General features: G+C 40.1%; 1 protein-coding gene and 1 long non-coding RNA gene across 16 annotated transcripts in view; one reads left to right on the top strand and one right to left on the bottom strand.

Moving 5' to 3' along the window:
• LOC110399405 (von Willebrand factor D and EGF domain-containing protein-like) overlaps positions 1–21,396 on the top strand; it is a 168,267-nt gene that overhangs the window by 73,733 nt on the left and 73,138 nt on the right. For all 3 annotated transcript variants that reach the window (XM_021398038.1, XM_021398037.1, XM_021398039.1), the window contains 4 exons: positions 346–1,280; positions 16,323–16,459; positions 17,470–17,631; positions 20,923–21,027. In XM_021398038.1, coding sequence (XP_021253713.1) covers positions 346–1,280; positions 16,323–16,459; positions 17,470–17,631; positions 20,923–21,027 — 1,339 coding nt within the window. The remainder of the gene's footprint in view (positions 1–345; positions 1,281–16,322; positions 16,460–17,469; positions 17,632–20,922; positions 21,028–21,396) is intronic.
• Positions 1–21,396, bottom strand: part of LOC110399406 — a 140,755-nt gene that overhangs the window by 72,008 nt on the left and 47,351 nt on the right. The window lies entirely within an intron of this gene.

The following is a 21,396-nucleotide window of genomic DNA, read 5'->3' as shown; positions in this document are numbered from 1 at the left end:
ATCCAAAGCCTTATTTCACGTCTCATATGCAAAGGGCAACCTGCACCTTAGAAAAAGTCCTACAAAGTAATGTCCCATAATTAGGCATTGCTCCAGCAAAGCACTTAAGCATCTGCTACCAAAAAGTTCCAATTTCGTGCTAAAAAAATGTACAGAACAACTCAAGAAGGGCAGTGCATAAAAAAGCTAAAGAAAACAAAGATTAAAGTTAAGCATTTTCTTAAGTACTTCATTAGATTGAGAATTTATACATTCCCCAACCTTGAAGAAAGAAAGTTTACCTAGCAGCATAGATCAATTTGTTGAAAGTTTCCTCCCTCTAATCTCACTCTATTTTTAAACCAGAATTCCTCCAGGGAAGAGTTTATTTGACAAAAGTCCAGCACCTTCAGTGGCGAAGCAAAGGAAAAATTACTGCAGATGTCAGAAGGAGAGCACAAAGTCCATGCCCTTGGTAAAGATGCTGAACGCCTTTCAGACACAATCTCCTGGTTGTCATTATGATAATGTGGATTACACTTTTGCAATCCCATATCTGGATGTTACATCAGAGTTCGTCACTCACTCAGGCAAAGAGTTTGCTTCAAGAGATGATGGGAAACTGTCGCTCAAGTCTTTAGATCAAAGATATTTGCCTAAATCAGTCAAAAAGCGAGGTAGCCCCGAGGAGCGATTAAAACCCTTTGCACATAATGCTTCCATGAAAAACAACAGTTCCCTTAACATTTCCAAGCCAGCAGAAGAACTACAGAGACCAAAAAGACAAGAAGACTACTTTGAATACTCAGCCCTTCACCCATTGCATAGCCCGAGCCAGACAGACATAGAGAGCTTTGCCTATTTTTTCCCAGAGGATTATTTTGAAGGGATTCGGATAAAACTCCCACTGGGATGGCCCACTCCCAACGGCCTAACCTCTGCCAAAGCTCAGGAGATTTGCCACCAAATTCTTGCAAATTCCACCATTGGCTTAGTGTGTAAGGCTCTCCTGGGAAAACTGATAGATGAGGCCATCAATATATGCATGTTAGATCTGCAGCTCAAGGATGACATGGCCTGGGTGAGGGCATTGATAGCACTTTTGGAAAATGAATGCGAAAGACGAGTGCTAGGAAACAGAGGTAAAGTGTTTCGTGTTGGAAGCCAGCCATCTGCTACCCAGGAGGAAATCCTTACTGTTCTCCGCTGTCCTGCTTTCTGTAACGGCAATGGACAATGTACAGACCTGGGCTGCCAATGCTTTGAAGACCACAGCTCCTATGATTGTAGCACTGCCAAAAGTAAGTAAAAAATTCTGTTTGTTCCTACCCTAGCCATCTTTCCATGGTATTAGAGTTATTAGGCAGAACATCTGCACAGAGTTGTTTGCTCTTCAAACAGTGCTACCAGTAAGATATTTGATGAATTAGTAATCAGTTTTTGACCTTGAAGAGCTGATCAAAATATGTGGTTGGCTGGTCCTTTGCTTTTTCGCCTCAGTAACTTTTTAAAAATGGATTTTACAAGTCCCTTAGCAAATTGGTTTTGCAGAAGTGATTTTCTTTACATCTGATCTATCACCAGCATGCTGACAAGTAAGTTTCTGACAAAAAGAGGGTCCTGTTCACCTTGTGGTCAATATTCATGTTAACACTGTACAGATACTTTTTTCTTTTTTTTCCTCTGATCAACAGAGAATAAAATGTGAAAATGAATTTTATACATTGTATTAGTTAAAAGAAAATAAAATTACATGACAAAATGAACAAGTAAAATGGCCAAAGCCATAAAATAGCTACAGGACCTATTTGAACCTGCAGACCTGATTATGCAAATATTTTTGAATCACCATACATTTACACATGACTATGTGACAATCCTACTAGATTTGTTTCTTCTTTACAGTTCACCCCCTCAATGGATAAATCTAAGTCCAGTGTGAGTACTGACGGCACTTGAAACTTAGCACACATATAAATGCTAGCATTCCTTTCAAAAAGTGAGCCCTGCCTCAGCAAACCCCATCAGCTTATGCTCAAAGTCACAAAGGCTCAGCCATGCAGTCAGGTTCCTGCAGCTTAAGAAGCATTCTGCAGCTAAGCTGAAATAACAAGGCATGTTCCTTCATCCATTCTGAACGTGGGGGAAAGCCTTTTGCTGTGATACTGAGCCTACTGGACATTATCCTGTATTTAGGACAGTGAGAGCACCTATCTAACGTCTGTGCCTATGGCTTAGCAATATCTCAGACAGTCCCAGAGCTCAGCAGCACATCTGATACTCCCAAGGCACTTACTAGCTGGGACAGGATTACCCACATTCTTCACAATAAACACGTCTTCATTGCACTGATTTAAAGTGGCTTTTTGTTAACGGCATTTGCTTCTCGTTAATGGCAAGCTAAAATTTATAGGATCATTTCCTACCTTTCCTAAACTTCTGAAAAATTCATTCTCATTCACACCAACAATTGACACCAGTGACTGAAAAGCAATCTGAGCAATTTTGCAATAATTATACTATATATAATTCAATGTTAAACTTCATTCTATGCGATACAGCCAGGGGAGGGGAGTTGGTTAGGGCAGATGTTTAAATTTTATTTTGCTTTTCTATGGTTGAAGTACTTCAGATTAGAGGGAAATAACTTCAGTATGACCTTTCAACCAAAAGCTAATGCCACCTTGTCTTCTTGCTGTTACATCAACTATAAACAAGGGCAAAGCCCAGAACATGCCCCGAGAACGCACCTGTAAGAGAGCTCTCCTCCATTTCTCCTTTTCTCCTGGCCTCCACTTTGGTCTGCACTGAGTGAGAGCTGTCCTAAGGACACTGAGATTTGTCACTGCATGCTCAGAGCAGCCTCAGGCTGAGCCAGACCCCTAGGGCAGCACACTGGGCTTTGGGCACTCAGAAGAGACACACCACTGCAATTGGGAAAATATTGTCTGGGTGCGAGTTTGTTAGTGGCACAACGAAATTAAGTCACTGCTTGAGCAATTTGCCTCACAAAACACAAAGGCCCTCTTCCAAAATTCCCATGCACTTTTCCCAGAATTTCAAGGTAATAGGGTTTGCTCTCTCACACCATACACAGACCTCAAACTACCCTGACTTCAGTGCTGCCGCATCTGTAACCCCACAACTGCCCCACTTCGAGTCTGTGCCCAGTTAGCACTTTATTGCAGCAAAACTCATGTGAGGACGGCTTTGAGGCTTAACGCAGGCTCTACAAAGGGCACTTCTCCCAGCTCATTCACCAGGTCAAAGAGCGATAAAATGATCCATGTCTGCTGCACATTATGGCTCAATGCCACTTTCCCAAAGCCCTCGCTGAGTCGCAGTGCACATTACAGCTAAGTATTTTTTAACCAATACCTGTGAAATATTTTCTGCAGACATAAGCTTTAAGTACAAATATTATTTTTCATTTGAGAAATCCCACAAAACACATTCATAATTACAGCCCAGAAGAGAAGAATGCTTTCTAGCTAAGTAGAGAGTGCTCAGAAGAGAAAGCATTAAATACAAATGCAGTAGAAATTGCCATGTGGAGCCACCACTATTTATTTTTCCCTTGAGGAAAACATAGGGGCATGACTTTTCAATGGGCAGACATGTCTTCCCAAGGGTGCCCCTGACCTGGGGAACAATTCCCATTCAATTTTCTTTCCCACCCCACCCCCCCAGTGAGATGATATGGTGCCTTCTCATCAACAGCTGTCCATCCCAGAGAGGTAAGACAGCAATCACTCGTGCTGTACTTCACATCCTGGGTATACTGGAAACTTACACATTTGTACAGAACATAAAACAAAAACAGAACTCAAAATGTCACAGCAGGGTAGTGGAATTCACTTCAACAGCTAAAATATTCTCTGCTAAATATAGATTATTTTCTCTTTTCTATTGGTAATCTGTCTGCCAGATTATACAAAGTCCTGACCATGCAGCACGTTTCATGATAGACCCCGTAGCCCATGGAAACCTCTGAGCTGTTTTAAACGTGAAAATAAGGATCTTAAAGAGAAACTGCTGCTTCTCAAACATCCATGTGGACAATAATTCTTCTTAGCAATTCCACATCCTAAAGAAAATATTTGTCCAAAATATTTATTCAAAATATTTTACAGGCTGCTTCTCATTAAAATGGGAGAATTGGGATTTAAAAACAGCTGTTTAACTAAATGCAGCTTTCATTTAATTTTATTTTTTCCCCATAAAATACTGAAAAAAAAACCCACCAACATCTGGAAAACAATTGGGAACATTTTTGATAGTTTGTTTTGTAAAGAAGGAATCCTCTTTAGTAAAAAATCTGGGTTTTTTTTTGATGGATTTCACTTGGTTTTATGTTGTTTTCCCCCAAAATGAAGACACTAGAAGGGAAGAGGGCCCATTCCCTGACCAAATTTACCTAAGATATCACAATATTTTCAAAGGGGAACAATGGTGATCAAGAGAGTTGCAAGTAATTTCTTTAACATGGGTTCTCCAAACAGAGAACACTTTGAAAAATATACCTGTGAATCTGTAAATTGCTATTGCTTGAGTCTTCCCAGAGCACATCACCCAAAGAGCCCTCAGTTTTTCCAAATGACAGATGAGTGGGAGGCAGTGTAAATTTCCCCTAATCTCAGTGGTAACAGTGTGAAGATTGTCATCCCGTTAGTCCCCTTAAAGAGGAAGGGCTTCCTTTCATTTGCGGAATATAGCATTGAAAACTAACCTCTCAGCATGCTCAGTTGATACTTGCCAAGGTTTTAGTGAAGACCAGTGATAAGAGCTCTTTTCTCCTTTACCAACTTCTGCATATTGCGATTTTATATCTGTGAAAAATCTTTGAATCATATTTCTGCATGCACTGTATATTCTTGCGGCCCCAGTGTCAGAAAACACCTCCTCCAAAAGTACTGACAAAGGCTTATAATCATTAAAAATGACTGAGTCCAAATTTATCTACAGCTTCTCACTTATCTCAAAAGGATTATGTGTGTCTTATGACAGCCCAAAGTCAAAGTTTTGGATTCTGGAACCTGAGTTGATTCTCTCCTTTAACTTAGGAACAGGGAAACACAAACTTTAGAGGCTATGAGAGGACTCTGCAAGAGATTTGATAGCAGCCTTTCAGTATCTAAAGAGGGGCTATAAAGGGAAGAGGAGAGACTCTCTAATAGCGTCTATTGTGATACGTCAAGAGGAAATGGTTTCAAACTCAAACAGGGAAGATTTACATTGGATATAAGAATAACATTTTTACAGAGTGGTGTTGAGGCACTGGAACAGGTTGCCCAGGGAGGCTGTGGATGCTCCTTCTTTGAAGACATTCAAGGTCAGGCTGATTCTACAATTCTATGAAGTTTGTTCCAGTATTGACTACAAAGAAGGAAGAGTGCATTGCAAATGGCACAGAGAGAAGCAATGTGATGTACTATAATGAGTTCCATGCATTGCAGTCTATTTATGAATTCAGTTCTGAGTGATCTCAAATAGATTTTCTCTATTTCTCTATATAACAATACAGAAGCCATGTACCTATAAAAGTACCTGATCTTGGAAACACAATGTAAAGGAAACCTACATATCCAGCCAGAGGTCAGATGTCCTACAAGGAGAAATAAAATTTGAGTTCTGGCACTTCAATCACTTGGACATTATAATGCTTAGGAAAGGTCAGCTAGCTAATTCAGTACAGACAAACAAGATATAAGTACCAGTGTGAGCTTCACCTTTAGCTGTTCTTGATTTTAGAGTTTTACTGGCAATGTTCTTTTAAGATATCTGCTCCTTTTTACATTTCACAGGCAGAAATTTACTACTCAAACAGCACATGATGTAACATCTATTTGCAAGCAAACGTACTGCAGTACGGCAGAATAATGATGTGCTTCTTAAATAACAGTTCGGAAGATTGGATGTCCTCAGAGTCCCGCTGATGTCACTAAAGCCAGGATTTCACAGCAGAAAATGCTATTAGAGATGAAGAATTAAGATTAATCTCAGAAATAAAGCTGCATCTTCTAACGGGAACAGCTTGAGCTCCCTGACTGGCAGCTCATGCAGCCTGACCTGTCCGCTGAGCACGGGCAGCCCTCACAGTGCAGGCACAAGCAGGATAAGCCTTTGGGCTTTTTTGCTAATAAGCACAGGTTGTGTAGGAAGGCAAAAAAAGGAGGAGAAATTAAGAAATGAATTAGGTTTCTGCAGGACATATGAAACCGCTGCTTCTCTCAATTTCTATAAAAGAAACCAAGACAGAATGTCTTGAATATGACAGAATGACTTTTTATACATTGTAAGTTTATATGAATGTATTTCAAAAAGAAAGAAACAGAAAAAAATGCATGTTGATTTTGGACCTGTTAACGTTTAAATTCCACTGTAAGGAAGAAGTTACTTTCCTGCATTACAGGAGTAATGAAGGAGAAGGCAACTCCTTTTCTTGGCCATATATTCTCTCATTAGCTCCAAAACAAATCTCCGTCTAATTTTCTCTGGCTGAAATTTTATACGTGAATTAAAACTCCCCCAAGATCAAGGAGGCCATCAATATAATTCAAGTATCTTTTCCAAGGTCACCCAATCTCAGCTACGTTGCCAATTCATAACAATGTGTTCTGCCACTGCTGGTTTTGACCAGCACGCATACACACACAAAAAAAAACAAAGATGTCCACGTGGTATTTTTAGGGATCAGAATACAAACTGTAACATATTTGCAATAATCTAAAAGGGGGAAAAAAAAAAAAAACTGGATAAAGAGAGAAGATGCAAAGCATCTCCCTCGCTCCGCCTGCCTCCAGCAGGAGCGGTCCAGGTGGCCGGAGCTATAATTATCCTCCCATGAAAACTGCAATTTGGAGTTGAAAGGCACCTCTGAAATTTGGCAATGCTCCAGAAGCTCAGACTTCCTTAATGTTGCTTAACATTTCATAAACCCCCCCCCCAACACCTGTATAAGGTGCTTAAAATGTCGTTACCACCTGTAATTAAACGCAGAATCCAATTACTGTGTATAGCAAATCAGGTTGGTGCTTACCGTTTGTATATATTGACCATGTTGATTATAAGAAAAAAAAAAAATCAGGACTAGTAAAGCACACTTAGAGGAATGTAATATGCAGATTGTATGAAGCTCTAAAGAGCAATTACAAGATAAAAGGTAATGAGGAATAATAAGGACAAATTAGTTTCAGTGAAGTAATGACACTTGAAGTTTAAATTTCTATGTGGAAAGTTCTGGAAAAAATATAGCCAGCAAAGAAAAGAAGTGAGAAAAAGGACAGTGAGAAGATGGAAAGTTAACACTTACCTCTCACACTTACAGACAGAAAATTTTCATATCACAATATGTGTCTGCCCATTTGGATACTGTTATTAATAAATTCTGTGAATCCAAGTGCATTTTCAGGGCTGTGAACCACAACTATACAGGTCCCTCGAACCCATCCACAACAGTGGGATGTATAGACCCATCTGAATTTATCGGCCTAGCTAAATTTATCATTTTGCTTTGGGCCAAGTCCTGTTCATATGTTGTAATTAAAGCACTAACTATTTTACAATAAAATTATATTGAGTAGCAGCACTGGGTCAGCTGTTACAGGCCTAAGGCAGGGACTTAGAATCATCAAATCAGAAAGGCTGGAAAAGGTCTCTAAGATCACCAAGTCCAACCCACCCCCACCATGGCCACTAGGCATGTCCCTCAGTGCCACATCCACACATTTCTTGATCACCTCCAGGTTCATGAAATAAGTACTGCAGAAAACTCATGGTTTATACAATTGTGCCTGATTTTTAAGCTTAATTCCTGCTTTTAAGGATGAAACATGAGGGAGCCATTTAAAGGTTTAAATTGTTTCAAGATCCTGAGGTGAAAGGGGATAGTGGATTTCAGTTGTGTAAGTCAAGCATCTGCTCTTCAGATTTTGTGTTCGAAGATATTGACTTTGCAATAAATATTTTTCCTACTTCTATCAGTTCAGTGGTCTTTACGCTCCAGATCATGGTGCCATAATGGTTATTTAAGGGCCGTTAGTCTGTCAAGTAAATGGCTTCTCCTCAGCACATGTAATGTGTGCTTTGCGGGGTGATACTTCACAGCAGCACAAAAGGAGTCATTAGGGTGTACTGGGTCAATAGAAGCTTGTCATGCATAAATTAGTCTATACAAAGTATAGAATGCATACCAGACTCTTCAAGGAAAAGCAGTTAATTCCTTAAATCAGTAGGATATCTACAAAGAAACATACTACTCAGCAGTGTAGAGGTGATAGCTTCTGCTACCAGCCTGCAGTGCTGGCATGACATACCTTTAGTGAAGAACTAAACCATTTATATCTTCATAAATGCTTCAGAAATAGACAAATACTTGAAATAATGGAATTTCTGTCTGATCCTCTCCACAGGAACTGACTGCTTTTTAAAATTGGTCTGTAGATTAGTAAATAAACAAATACACACCACCAAGCTTTTGGCTGATTGGGCAAATCCTTTCATATGGTAGTGAAAATGCAATGCACTGTACCAAATAATTGCATCAATTTCTCAAAATTACATTTCACAAGTTGTGTCAAACATGGCTGTGAGAGCAGTGACCACCACAGTGCTACTATTAAACTTTTCTGGCTAAAAGAGGGTATTATTTCTAAAAAAAAAGATGAAATTATTAAATGGGCATTATTCTTTTAAAAGATTTTTTCTGTCAATTAATAAGGGAGGATGTCTGAAAATTTCCTATGCCCATGCTGCCCATATCCCCTTGAATATGTACTTGTTCATTTGACAGCTGCTGGACAGTAAATGAGGCAGTGTTATTAGATTACAGTTTGGAAGCTAACTCAACTGTTTCTATCAAATACACTTCACTAATAATTTCTGTGAGGCATGGAACACTTCATGCAGATCTCTATATACTGTAGCCACAAAAATACTGTTTAATACACTGCTTCAATTTCACTGGGACTGCGTTCTTTACTTAGAGCTTAAAGACATTATGAATTTATTCTTACATTCTTCAGGATGACATTAAAGAAATGAAGGAATTTTCACAGAGATATCAATACTATCCAAAAGAGATTATATGCAACTTGAATATGAAAACTTTAATTTTGAGAGATATTATCTGCACTTAATAACCAACTCTTTCCTCAGCCTACCAAATCATCCTGGAAAAATAGTTAAAAAATTAAATATGAAAACACATATTAAGTAATATTATTGGCTTCAATTATTCAGCTTTTTTTCCTAGGTAAACCAATTTATAAGGGAAATTTAAAATTCATATCTTTTTAAATGTTTATTTAGAAACATAGCATTTCTTCCCCCAGTACATCTACAGAGAAGTGGGCCTCATCTGCATGAGTTAACTACTACTGCTACTAAGCTAATTGCAAATAAGTTAGCTAATAAGTTAACTATTAACAAGTTAATTATTGCTAATGATATCATCTCATACGAATAAAATTATTTGATTGATAGGCACCTATACATTTTGACCCAAACAATTTACTCCAATATATTCTTTTCAGGCTAAAAAAAAAGGCGACATCAGTGGTTGTTATTATAAACGCAAAATGAATAAATACCAAGAATTTTAGATAATATGTTCTGAAGTTTTCAAACATTATTTTTTGAATATAGGATTTACCTGTTTTTGAAAATGCTGTTCTCACGCTTTCAGAATGATTGCCTCCAACCACAAGATGTTGGTAGGACATCATAATATTAAAATGTTACTGTTTAACAGATACAAAATTTACAAAAGAAACGCAATTAAAAAAAAGAAAAGTGACCCTAGCCTAACCTACCATTGATATCCCCCAATTTACACCACTGTGATCTCTTTTATACGGATGGAGACAGACTCTTCCCTGTCACAGAAAACATATTTCTGCCTAGAGTTTTCTGAGCAGTTCTCAGGGACTGACAGCCTTCATGTCAGTTTTGAGGGTTTTCTTCTTTTCATAGCAATTTTACTTCACTTTTTGATAGAGCAGACACACTATATGCATCGGAAAAGACAAACATCAATACCAGCCTTAATCTACTGGTTTAACTCCCAGTTCTTTCCACTCAAAGCACAGACCTGGCTGAGCTGTAAGAGTGCTATTAGCCTGATAGTTACAAAGTCAATAGAAACTGAGTTTTAAAAGGATACCAAATCCTCACGATAAGGGACATGGGAGGTTGCATGCTTAGTGATCCATACCATTTCCTGCAAATCAGATCAAGGAGATTAGTTTCTTCTGGTGATTAGTTTATTTGCTTTAACACAAAGCAGTGAGAGAGGTTCAGTGAAACATGGTAGTTAAACAAAGCCATTTTCTGAAGTACATAGAATTAAATGCTGGAAAAGTTTACAAAATTACAGATCTGATTTAAACTGACCCAAGCCAGACAATCCAGATGCATGCCTATAACTTCTTTAAACCATGCTGTTTGAAGGCACTGCAGGAAATTTCAGTCTTGAATCTTGTTAAAACCAAACCAAAACAAAAAGCTCGGAACAAACAACAACCTCCTTCCTCAGATACTCACACACACACAAGCATGATAAATAAGAAACTCAAGGCAGTTTATGAGCTACAGAATTAAAACCTACTAAATGTTTAAAGGTCCAATTTAAATTGATCAAAGCCAAAACTTAAGTGTAAACCTAAAACTTCTTTATACTGTGCTTTATTTTCTGTAAAACTATCTACAATCTATTCTAGAATCTATCAGTATATAGAATCATAGTATTGTTTGAGTTGGAATGGTCCTTTAAAGGCCACCTGGTCCAACCCCCCTGTAATGAACTGGGACACCCATGGCTCCATCAGGTGCTCAGAGCCCGGTCCAGCCTCACCTTGAGTGTCTCCAGGGATAGTGCATCCACCGCCTTTCCGGGCAGCCTGTGCCAGTGCCTCACTACTCTTATTGTAAAAAGCTTTCTCCTTACGTCCAATCTAAATCTTGTCTCTTTATTTTGAAAGCATTTCTCCTAGTCCTATCACAACAGACCCTGCTCAAGAGACTGTCCCCTTCTTTACGTTATACATATATATAATGTTCAAACAACTATGAATAAAAATGTTCATAATTACTTGATCTCACTCCAACTCAGTAAGTAGAAAGAAGGAAAAAATAATAGAAACAATCAGTTGGACACTAGCTTGGCCATAAGGACCATGATGATGCCCACAAGCCTCTTCCTGCCAAAATCCCTTGGAGCACCATCACGGCAGCCTTTGCATGGAGTGCTGCTGCCTGGGGTCTTGCTCTGAAGTGCCTTCCAGAGACTGACAATGAGATCTGCTTTGGTATGACAATGAGCACTGTGAACGTGCAACCAGATCTTATATTTTACCACCCTTCAGGGCCATTTAGAAAATAGGCAATATCCTATAGTTAACAGCACACTTTTCTTCCCCTTCTATTGCTGAAGTAAATTGCTAGCAAGCCTTTTAAAAATAGAAGAGATCAAATAGACATAAAATGTCATAGCGAGTTTTCTAAAGCAAAAATAATCTACCATATTGTAGCAGCACATGGATGCTTTCAGTGTGAAATTGAAGCAGTCCATTTCTCACAAGCAGGGAGCTAAAGTACTCACAAAACGCCTTTGCCACCCTCTGCCAGGGCTCGCTCTTGCTCCCACTGCAGTCTCTGGCACTGATTGCTGATATGACAAACCAGAAAATTTAAAGAGAAACAATCAGGAAAAAGATTGGCAGGTAAATGGGGATTTAGTCAAATGTAATATTTACAGGGGGATGACTTTCAGGATAGATTCTCAGGCTCCTCTTCTGATCTCAGGTTTTGGCCACCTTTCATGGCCAACAAGTGTGACCCAAAACGCACCCTCACTGCAAAGCTTGGTTCATGCATAACAAACAGACACATCTGTAATCCACCCTGGATACTACAGACCACCAAAACAGAAAAACAGGTCCCCTCCATGTCAGCTACAGAACATAAGTCTACAACGTGCTACTCGGACAAACTCAAGTTCTTCGGGTTTTGCAAGCAGGGAAAAGTATACTCCTCATCTAGAAGCCAGGGAAATCATTGGTGTGCAAAAATCCTGGGAAAGAGAATAAAACATCTAGTCCTTTTTGTCTTAGGGAGGATTTTCAGATGAGCCTTGGGTTAGGTACACCATGAATTCCAGAATAATACATTCAATAATTGTGCATATAATTGCTGTAATAACCGTACACGCTAAATATAGATAATAGTCTTGGATGTATTTGAAAGGAGGCAGATTCAGACTTGCTTTGCCCAAGCTGTGAGATAACCAAGCACCGGGCAGCCCTGGCCAGACCCTTCTCGGCCGCATATCCGGGTGCCCACAGCCATGCCAGTAAGCCCTGGAGCCTGCTCAGACAGCTTGATAACTTCCAGCACAGGGCTGGCTTGCAACCAGCCACATCAAAACACAGCAAAGTGAACTTGGCCTGTGTGCATCCACCTGCTTCTAAAAACCTGCTTTATAAATATTGTATTGGACTATTAACACGGGCGATTTTCTTTTCCACTTCAACAGCATGAGGATCATATCTGATGCTTATGATATGGTGCTTGATTTGCTTTTCTTGACCTAGGTGCTTATTTATCACCCCGAGTAAGAAAAGGAGCCACTCCATTCCTTTCTCATTATTTGAACAAACTTCTTGCCAGTTTTGATTTCAGGTCTGCTGCTCCAGCCCAAAGTTACACATGTAGCTTTCAAACACTGCCGAAGGATGTTTATTTGTGCTAGGATATATTTCTAATCAAAAGTGGAAAATCAAACATGAACTATGTCTGTCCATCACTAAGATTTCAATAAGTGTAGTTTTACAAGATTCTTGATTTTGTGTCAAATGTCTACATGTTACTTCGATGTCTATGCACATTTATATTATACACTATAGCAAATACCTATAAAACCAATTGTGTATTTATGCAGGGTTTTTTACATCTATTATGTAGCCTGCACTCCTTGTCAAGTCTGACTCATGTAAATGCCTACAGAAAGAGCATGTACTGTCAGCAGCTCCGAGCTTGCTGCTCTTTCCAGTAAATTCCTTCTGTGGATGAAGCAGTAGGATGGGGCTGGCTCCCCACTTGGTGCTTTGCACAAAGCAAACATCGCCAACCAAGTGGAATTGAACCCATGCTTCTGTCTATTTACCCAAGAACTTGGAGGCCTTTCTAGAAGTAACCTTGAAGTCAAAGCCCTCTTCAGGTGTTGGACTTTCTCCTTCCTCTTTAGCTTCCCCCAACACAGAAATCACACATTGGTTCTCATGTCTCCATGACCTCCTGTTTCTGTGAGTACCTGAACTTTTGCCCTTACTCTCACCACTGTGAGATTTCCCAGCTCTCCCCTCTGCTTCTGCCTTCCTCCCCATCAATCTTCTGCTGAACTACTGGTAGCTCTTTTGCTGGGAGTTTTCAAGCTCTCTAATTTCATTTCCTTATCACATTTGAAACTCTGTGGCCTTCAAGCGTTTGTCATACATAGGCTCATTAATTTCCCCTCCACTAACTCTGGAAGCAAGGAGCAACGGCTTTACTTGAGTTTCCCCCATCAAGAGTAGGATCTATATGGGTACCCAACTACTGACTGCCAGGAGACTTCTCCAGAGTTACAATCATTGAGATTTCCTCTTCCACATTTGGTTGAAATTGGTTCACATGTGCCAAAAATGGAAGATACAGGGATAGACAGATCGAAAACCATGTTAAAAATAAATGCCTAAAATTCCCGTGTCCATTAAATGTGATGTCTCATTTTCAAAAAGCATTAAATTGAAAGTAATTAACATTTTTAAAGTGGTGTGCTGCATATACTGAGGTCTAAAGCCTGACCTTTGTTATGCATTTGTTTAAAAATGCGTCCTAAAATTTCCATTGGACTTTCTCCATCTCCTCCCAGCACTCCATGCAAAAACCCAGAGGACTCTACCACCTCCTCAAGCACTATGTCTTCAGCTGGCCAGAAATAAGAGAATAGAGAATTACCTTAAATGCAGCCTCCTCCACCATCATGCTGGGACAGAAAAAAGCCCACTCAGACAAAAGATACATCCCTTCCTTCCCCTCCACCTTCATCAAACTGCAGAAATACACAATGCATTCTTCTTACATCAACATTTCACCCCTTCCACAAGAAAAGAAATCTGTTTTTCATCCTGATTAGTCCACACTAGCCCACACTTCTTGGGAGAAGGTACCCACCACATACATTGGAACATATTTGTTCCAGATTTAGATCAACTGAAAGATGCTGTGCACAAGTGCATATGGAATGCTTTGAGTGCAAGAAACATGAAATTCTCTATTGATATTGTAAGTCATAGAATCATGGAATCACGAAGGTTGGAAAAGACCACTAAGATCATCTAGTCCAAACGTCAACCTACCCCCACTATGACCACTGACCACATCCCTCAGTGCCACACCTCCATGTTTCTTGAACACCTCCAGGGATGGTAACTACACCACCTGTCTGGGCAGCCTGTTCTATAGTCATTTCAAAAAGCACTGAGGCTGAGTCATTTTGCCCTGGCCCCAACACAGTAGTGCCAGGATGCCCATAGAGATGTAAGGAATCCTCTTGAAAGAATGCAGAGCTCATCAGCAAGAGACCAGCCTGAAAGCCTGGCCCTGGAGAAGGAAGGGTGGATGGAGCACGCTCCTGTGCCTCACGCGCTCCCAAGTTACGGGGTTTTACTTCACCCACAGAAGCCTGAAAAACCGCAATGATAATGAAAATGTTAATGCAATCTGAGCTACTTCAGTACTAGTAGGGGGAACCATTAAAATCTCATGAAAAATGTAATGAAGCTTTTTTTAAAAAAATTTTTAATGCACTAACCACAGAAGAAAGCAATTTATCAAAACCATTCTATACATCTGATTAATATTTTTGTACATTGCAGGAATTCACAACTAACATGAATGCTGGTAAGCTGTAAACCATTTCTCTTCTTGTAAATGTTGCGAGGTGTCCAACAGTGCTGCTAATACTGCTGCAATAAAATCTCTAACCAAAACAAAACAAAACCCAAAACAAACAAAAAAAACCCTAAAAGCATTTTATAAGTACAGAAAAAATCTTTTCACTATTTCTTACATTTATGTTACTTTCCTTCCTCTCTCTGAAAAAAATGAGAGTCATGCAGCTGTGTCGTTATGGGCTGCAATCTGGCAATGTTTAAACAGCATTCATCCTACTTACAGCATAAATGGAAGAGCCCTAAAGGAACAGCAAGGTACTGGGGAAGGACATCAGCTCAGCTAAGGGCGTTTTGCCCCTTGAATCAGAACTGAGCCAATGTACCAGTAAAATATTAAGCTTCTGTTTAAGATAAGCTCAGAGAAAACTGATGGGCAATATTGTTTTGCCAGAGCAACAGTGATGGGGCAGGGAACCAGAAAAGCTTTGCAGCCTCTCCCTGCCATGAAGGAGGCAAATAGCTCATGGTACACCATGCAGGAACATGCTGTGCCTCCCAAGGGCTCCCAGTCATACTCCTGCTGTTAAATATTGTTCAGGAAACAAGAAGCAAGTCTTCTGCTTTACATTGTTTGTCATCATAATGGCTTCTCCTGACCACTAGAACTACAAATGTTATCAAGGAATACATGAGGTGATGGTCCTGACAGACTGCTGGTATTGACAGAGGGTGTCAGGGACCTCCTGAGTGCTGCACTATCCCACAGCCTACGCTGAACATCTGCCCAATTGAACTTTGGCTGAGGTAAAGATGCTGCTCAATGACCTTTCATTTTGACTCTGTAAAATAACTCTTACGTGAAGGCAAAGAGCAATTTTAAATGACGGACACTTGAAGCACAACAGCATACACATGAAACTTTATCTGAGAATCATAAAATATTTTAAAAAAAGTAACGGGTGAAAATCAACCTCATAAGGGGGACAGCACTTGTACATCACTTAAACCCTATTTAAGGCCTCAAAATAGGATTTAAGGGAAACTTGGGTGGTATGTGACACTTGTGCTGACACTGCACAGAGCTGAGTGTCACCCATAAAAGGCTTAACCCTCAAAGCACGCATTCTTTTAAGGACCGTTATTTGTATTACACCCACAGCTTTTGAAATAAAAAAGAATGCCTTTTATGTAGCTGTTTCATCTTATGAGGAGTCTGGTGGCTCAGTCATCTTCAGATACCTCCACTTCCCACCATGATGTTTCTGCACCCTATGCTGTAACACCCCATCCTCCCAGTAAGCGCCTTATCAGGGTCAGCCAGAGCTACAGCATAACAACAACCACAAAACCTCTGATAAACCAGAGAGGAACAGCATATGTTACTCTCTCTAAAACATTCTGTCATTTCAGAGCAAGCTCTGGAAATCACAAGCTTGGAGAACAGGGGTCTATGTGACATCCGCACCTCAGACTGCAGTCGTGTCCGGGTGTTCGGTGTTGGCTTCAAGGATTCTCCCCACCTGCACTGTGAGGTCACCAGATTAATTGTAAGCAACTTCCCATGGGCTCATCAAGTACTGATGATACAGTCATGCTGTGACATGTTTGTATTAAACTCTTCAACACTGAGCAGTACAGAGTGCCTTCCCTTTGCCGCAGTGGGTGCAGATCCCTTTGCCGATGTGTTTGCTATGAGCTGGGGGAGCTGAAGAGGCTCAACCCTTTCCTGATTCTTTGGAAATGCAAAGTTACATCTTGCTAATTTGTTCTGCAGGGTTTTGTTTAACTCTTGTTCGGTTCAGCTACACTGTGTTCCAGTGAAGCCTGAAATCACAAATATTATTTCTCATTTTGTGTATCTGTAATGCATACACTTGGTTGTTTTCTTAAACTTGTTTGAATTCTAAGTGTTGCAGTTAAATACAAGGCTTCCTCCGCAGTTATAGGCTCTAATAGTTCAATACCAAGTCAGAAGTTCTAGTGACTATTAAACCCATTTCTTTTGCTAACACTATAATTTTATTATGAACGACTACACAAGGGCAATGCTAGGACTGAATTATTTGGTACATCTACATGCACAGACAGGAGATGTTGGATTCATCTCATAAATCTACCTCATAAAAAGGTGTTCAGACTGATTCCCTCTCATTCTTAACAAGGCACAGCTGAGATTAACATGCCTTGCTCACTTACGACATCACATTACCTAAGCGAGTAGTAATGTTTGATGCAGTCAGTCTAACTCAGCAGCAAACATTACCTGAAGGAGTCAGAAGGTGCTCAAGCTGCAGAGCTCTAGGAGCAACCACAATGCTGTTCCACCACCTTCCCCCGGGCTCATCCTAGCTGCTCTTTCAAAATGCCTTCCTAAAGCAACAGATCACTTGCATGCATAGAGCAGCATGGATGGCTGTGGTTATAGTAACATCACCTCGTTTAATAAACCATCCGTAAATGCTTTCTGTTGTTAATTAGAAATATAAGCATATGTTGACAACTGGAACTTCTTTGTATGAGCCCTCAGTTTCTGCACTCTCCTTCTGTTTTACTGTAGCATCTCAACGGCGAATGGATATCAAGAGAGCAAGAAACCACGCGAGCAGACTTTCTCAGCTCTAAGGCTGTTGACTGCCAGATTCCTCTCCTGAACATTACAGAGACGGAGGCTGTGCACTTTGTAGCTGGCGATGAGCCGTTCGCAAGATGGCAAGTGAAAGTAGGAATTTCTTATGTTTCTAAGACATGATTTAGAAGAAGAAAATCAGTTGTCATGGTAAATTAAAATGCAAAGTGCATGTGCATCCTTTCAGAATAGGAGATGCCTCGCATTAATGTCACGGAGATGGGGAAAAAACACAACCAAAACAACGGGAGCTAAAAACAGGTGTCTTTGTAGGCAATCCAAAATTGCAATTGCAATCACTTCTCCAGGTAATCACCTGAGATTGATGCATCTGGACTAATCAATTGTTAATCATTAGTATTTCATTTCTGGAAACCCCAGCTCAAACTCATGATTAGGAAAGGAGCGCAAAGCGGTTCCAACCCCTGGTTTCAAGGCAGACACTTGCACTGTGAGCAGAAATGGCACAGCATGGACTTGGATGGCTGCACATGCAGTGCCTGCATGAGCTGGGTCAGCTCTGCTGTGGTTTTAGCCTCTTTTGTGATACTTAAATTCTAAATATTTCTAGGGAATCGATGTCTTGCTGACCTTGCGCCTGCTCCCTGTGGTCTGGTACTCAGCCTGGCTGGTTATTTCAGCAGATCAGTTCTTTTGCTAAGACTGAATTTATTTAAATGCTCCATCACTGAGAAAAATATCTGGCAGTGGAATAAAGACTGCAGATGTATTTTGAACACCGCCACATGTAAAAATAAAACATTTGGGTGTAAAATTTCTGTGGGAGCAGAGCTTGTCCATCAGCCTTTTCTCCCGTTCAACCAGGATAGGCAACGTGCAGCCAGAGAGCATTACGACCCAGTTTGCTTTCAGGAGCTGCCTTCCAGCCATGAGAAGGTCTGTGTCATTTTTCCTATTTTTTTCCTCCCAAAGCACATGTAGAAGGCCTTTTTCTTGCACTTGAGTTCAAAGAAATCTCTGCACTTGGGAGCCTGCTGCCTTTCCCCTCACCTCTGAACGCTGCAGCAGAACCAGCTCCGTGGCTGGGCAATGTGAGCACAACTAAATCCCCTCGGTCCCACCCTCTGGCATGCTAACTCCAGTCCTGATGTGGATTTTTTTGCCGAATGAATTGTGAAGGCAGAGCTCAGAGCTTGATTTCAAAGGCAGTGAGCTCTGTGTGACAGCACAGAGAACAAAATGATGGATCTTTTCAAGATAAAAAAGGGTTTGAAATGATTTCCACAAGCATTCAAAAATTTGCACTCCAGAAAATTCCTGGCATGACTTACTTCAGTGTTGAACTCCATGTTTATATTAACAGACACTTTTTCAAACGCAGGAAAAAGTTTTTTTCCAAATTCAAAATAAATATTTCTATTTAAAAAAAAACAGTGTTCAATAATTTCAGAATCTCTCCCCTGACTCAAAGCACGTTTCAGGGGAATCAGCAAAGTTTCACATAAGCTTTTTTCACTAACAATGTTGGAGGAACAAGAGCTTCACAAGCTCTTCTCAGTGCTCTTTTTATGTATTCATGCTTCATATTTTACTTGTTCTTCCCATGGCATGGTGCTGCATGTCTATAAAGAGTACACAGGCTACACCAGAGCTCATGGGATAATTGGTTTAAATATCAAAACACAACTCCCACTTGAGCAGTAGTTGACATAGGCTGTCCATGCAGACACCTGGGTGAAGAGGTGGGAGAGCCTGGCGGGCACTTACCTAATTTGGGAAGCAGGTCTGTGGTTATCTTCAATTTGTTATCATTGCCTGCATTTGTCAAGAGCAGGAAAAATATTTGCTTAAAAGCCAGTGAGGCAGAAGCTGAATTTGAATTCAACAAGTTCTCACAGCTTTCATTTCTCATTTATAAAACATTCATATGAATCAAATTGTATCTCAATGATGAGCAACACAAGCAGCTCCGTGGTGCATGAAATGCACTTTGGGTAGAAGGAAAGAGCTCCTCCCTGTCCTGACTGCTGGTCCAGAAGCAGCGGCTCTCCCTTTCCAGGGGACACGTGCATTCAAACAGGCGAGACACAGCTCTCAGCAAGCTTTTGGTGTTTAAGGGTCAACCCAATCTGAATAGAGGTTTGCCCCAGCTGAGGTCTCATCACTGCTTTTGGACTTTGTTTCACATCACTAAGGTGACTAATGGAAAAGCAAATGAAACAACTATAAAAGGACCCAATTCTAAAAAGGCATCAAAATGGAAGTTTATAATAATCTGTAGAAAAAAATACAGATTTAAAAAGAAATGGAAACAGTTACCTTCCATTCACAGTGCTCACTTGAGACATAAGAATTAAGTCTATTTTATAGCTTTTTATATTTTTCCCTGTCTACTCATTTCACCCATTATTAGTGCACTAACACTGAAACAACACTGGACGCTCTGGTTAAAGAGAGAAATGGAATGTAAAATGCATTAAGAATAATATATTCTTAATGGAAGTTCTGCTGCCAATAAGCACTGCAGTTCAGAGAAGAGACAGCCTTGAAGTGCTGCCTCTTTTGTTTCTTCTTCTCACAAAGAGAAGGATAAGCTCTTTAGAATCACAGAATGACTTGGGTTGGAAGAGACCTCAAGGATCATCAAGTTCCAACCCCCCTACTGCAGGCAGGGTTGCCAACCGCTAGATCAAGTATTCACACTTTACTTCCCCAAAAAGTGTTTTTATGTTCGGGATTTCCACACTACCCTGGTATCTTTTCACTGATATTGGGAAAAAAAAAATTAAATGTAAATGTACTCACGTAACCCTTTTTTATTGTGTAAGCAGTCACATATTAAAACTGCCATCCTAAATTAAGGCTTTCTAAAGTGCCTGCATGTACAGGAGTGTCCTTCTAATATACCTTTCTATGGAAATAGGACCATTGCTGTCTGGTATTATCCACCCTAGCACTTTTTAGAGGTTAATATAAAGCATCCTTTACTTTTTTTTTCTTCTTAAGGTTATTACTAACTGATTTACCATGTAGTACGAAAGCAGTACAAAGTTCTGCCAAATATCTTACTTTCATTTCACATCTCCCTGAAATCCACCCTTGTAGAACTCAAGTCCCTACGCAGTCTCCACAAGCATACTGAATAACTAAAAAAAATAAAATACCTAAGGAAAGAAACACCTAACAGCAATCAGAAAAGCTGAATGCCAACTGAGCCAAAAGATCTTTTAGTTATTAATGAATAGTTTCCACTTTGGAACATTAAGCAATTTGTTAGCTTGCAGTAGAGCAACTCACAAGTGCTTTAATTTATCTTACTGGCAGGCATCCAGTTCAAGGGTGCAACAGTATATGCTCCAAAATGAGCAGACAGTCTCCATATGGAACATTATTACTTATAAGGATGATTTTTGTATCATTTAGATCACTGATGATGGCTTCCAGTACAGTAATTCCAGAGTGCTGACCCTGTACGACGCAGTCTGCCAGGCCTGCGAATCCCATCCAACCGGACTTTGTAAATTAAAGGTAATTTAAAGAGCATAAATGTTTAATATGGATCATTCATTTCATCCCTAGCCCTCTCTCTCCTTTTGATGCACCGTGTGCAATAACTGTTTTAGAAGAGGAAAATCTGTTTCATAGTTCAGCTGAACAGCCTGATGCTACTCTGTCTTTCACAACCTCCTGCCTGTGGGTTCATAGATATATATATGTATATATATATGTACACCCTTTATGTTGGACCTTCCTCAGAATGGCTCTTCCCAAAGAGCATGGCAGACAATAGGTATGTGTGCAAATGTCAATGGAAGTAAATAGGGCTGCAGTCTCCCTGCCATGCAGCTTGCCTCCACTGTTGAAGTGTCTTTGATAGGAAGCTCTCTTAGCTCTCCC

This window comes from Numida meleagris, chromosome 5, assembly GCF_002078875.1.
Source record: "Numida meleagris isolate 19003 breed g44 Domestic line chromosome 5, NumMel1.0, whole genome shotgun sequence".
NCBI lineage: Eukaryota > Metazoa > Chordata > Aves > Galliformes > Numididae > Numida > Numida meleagris.
Note: the sequence above shows the minus strand (reverse complement) of the source record. Positions and strands in the feature narration are given on the sequence as shown.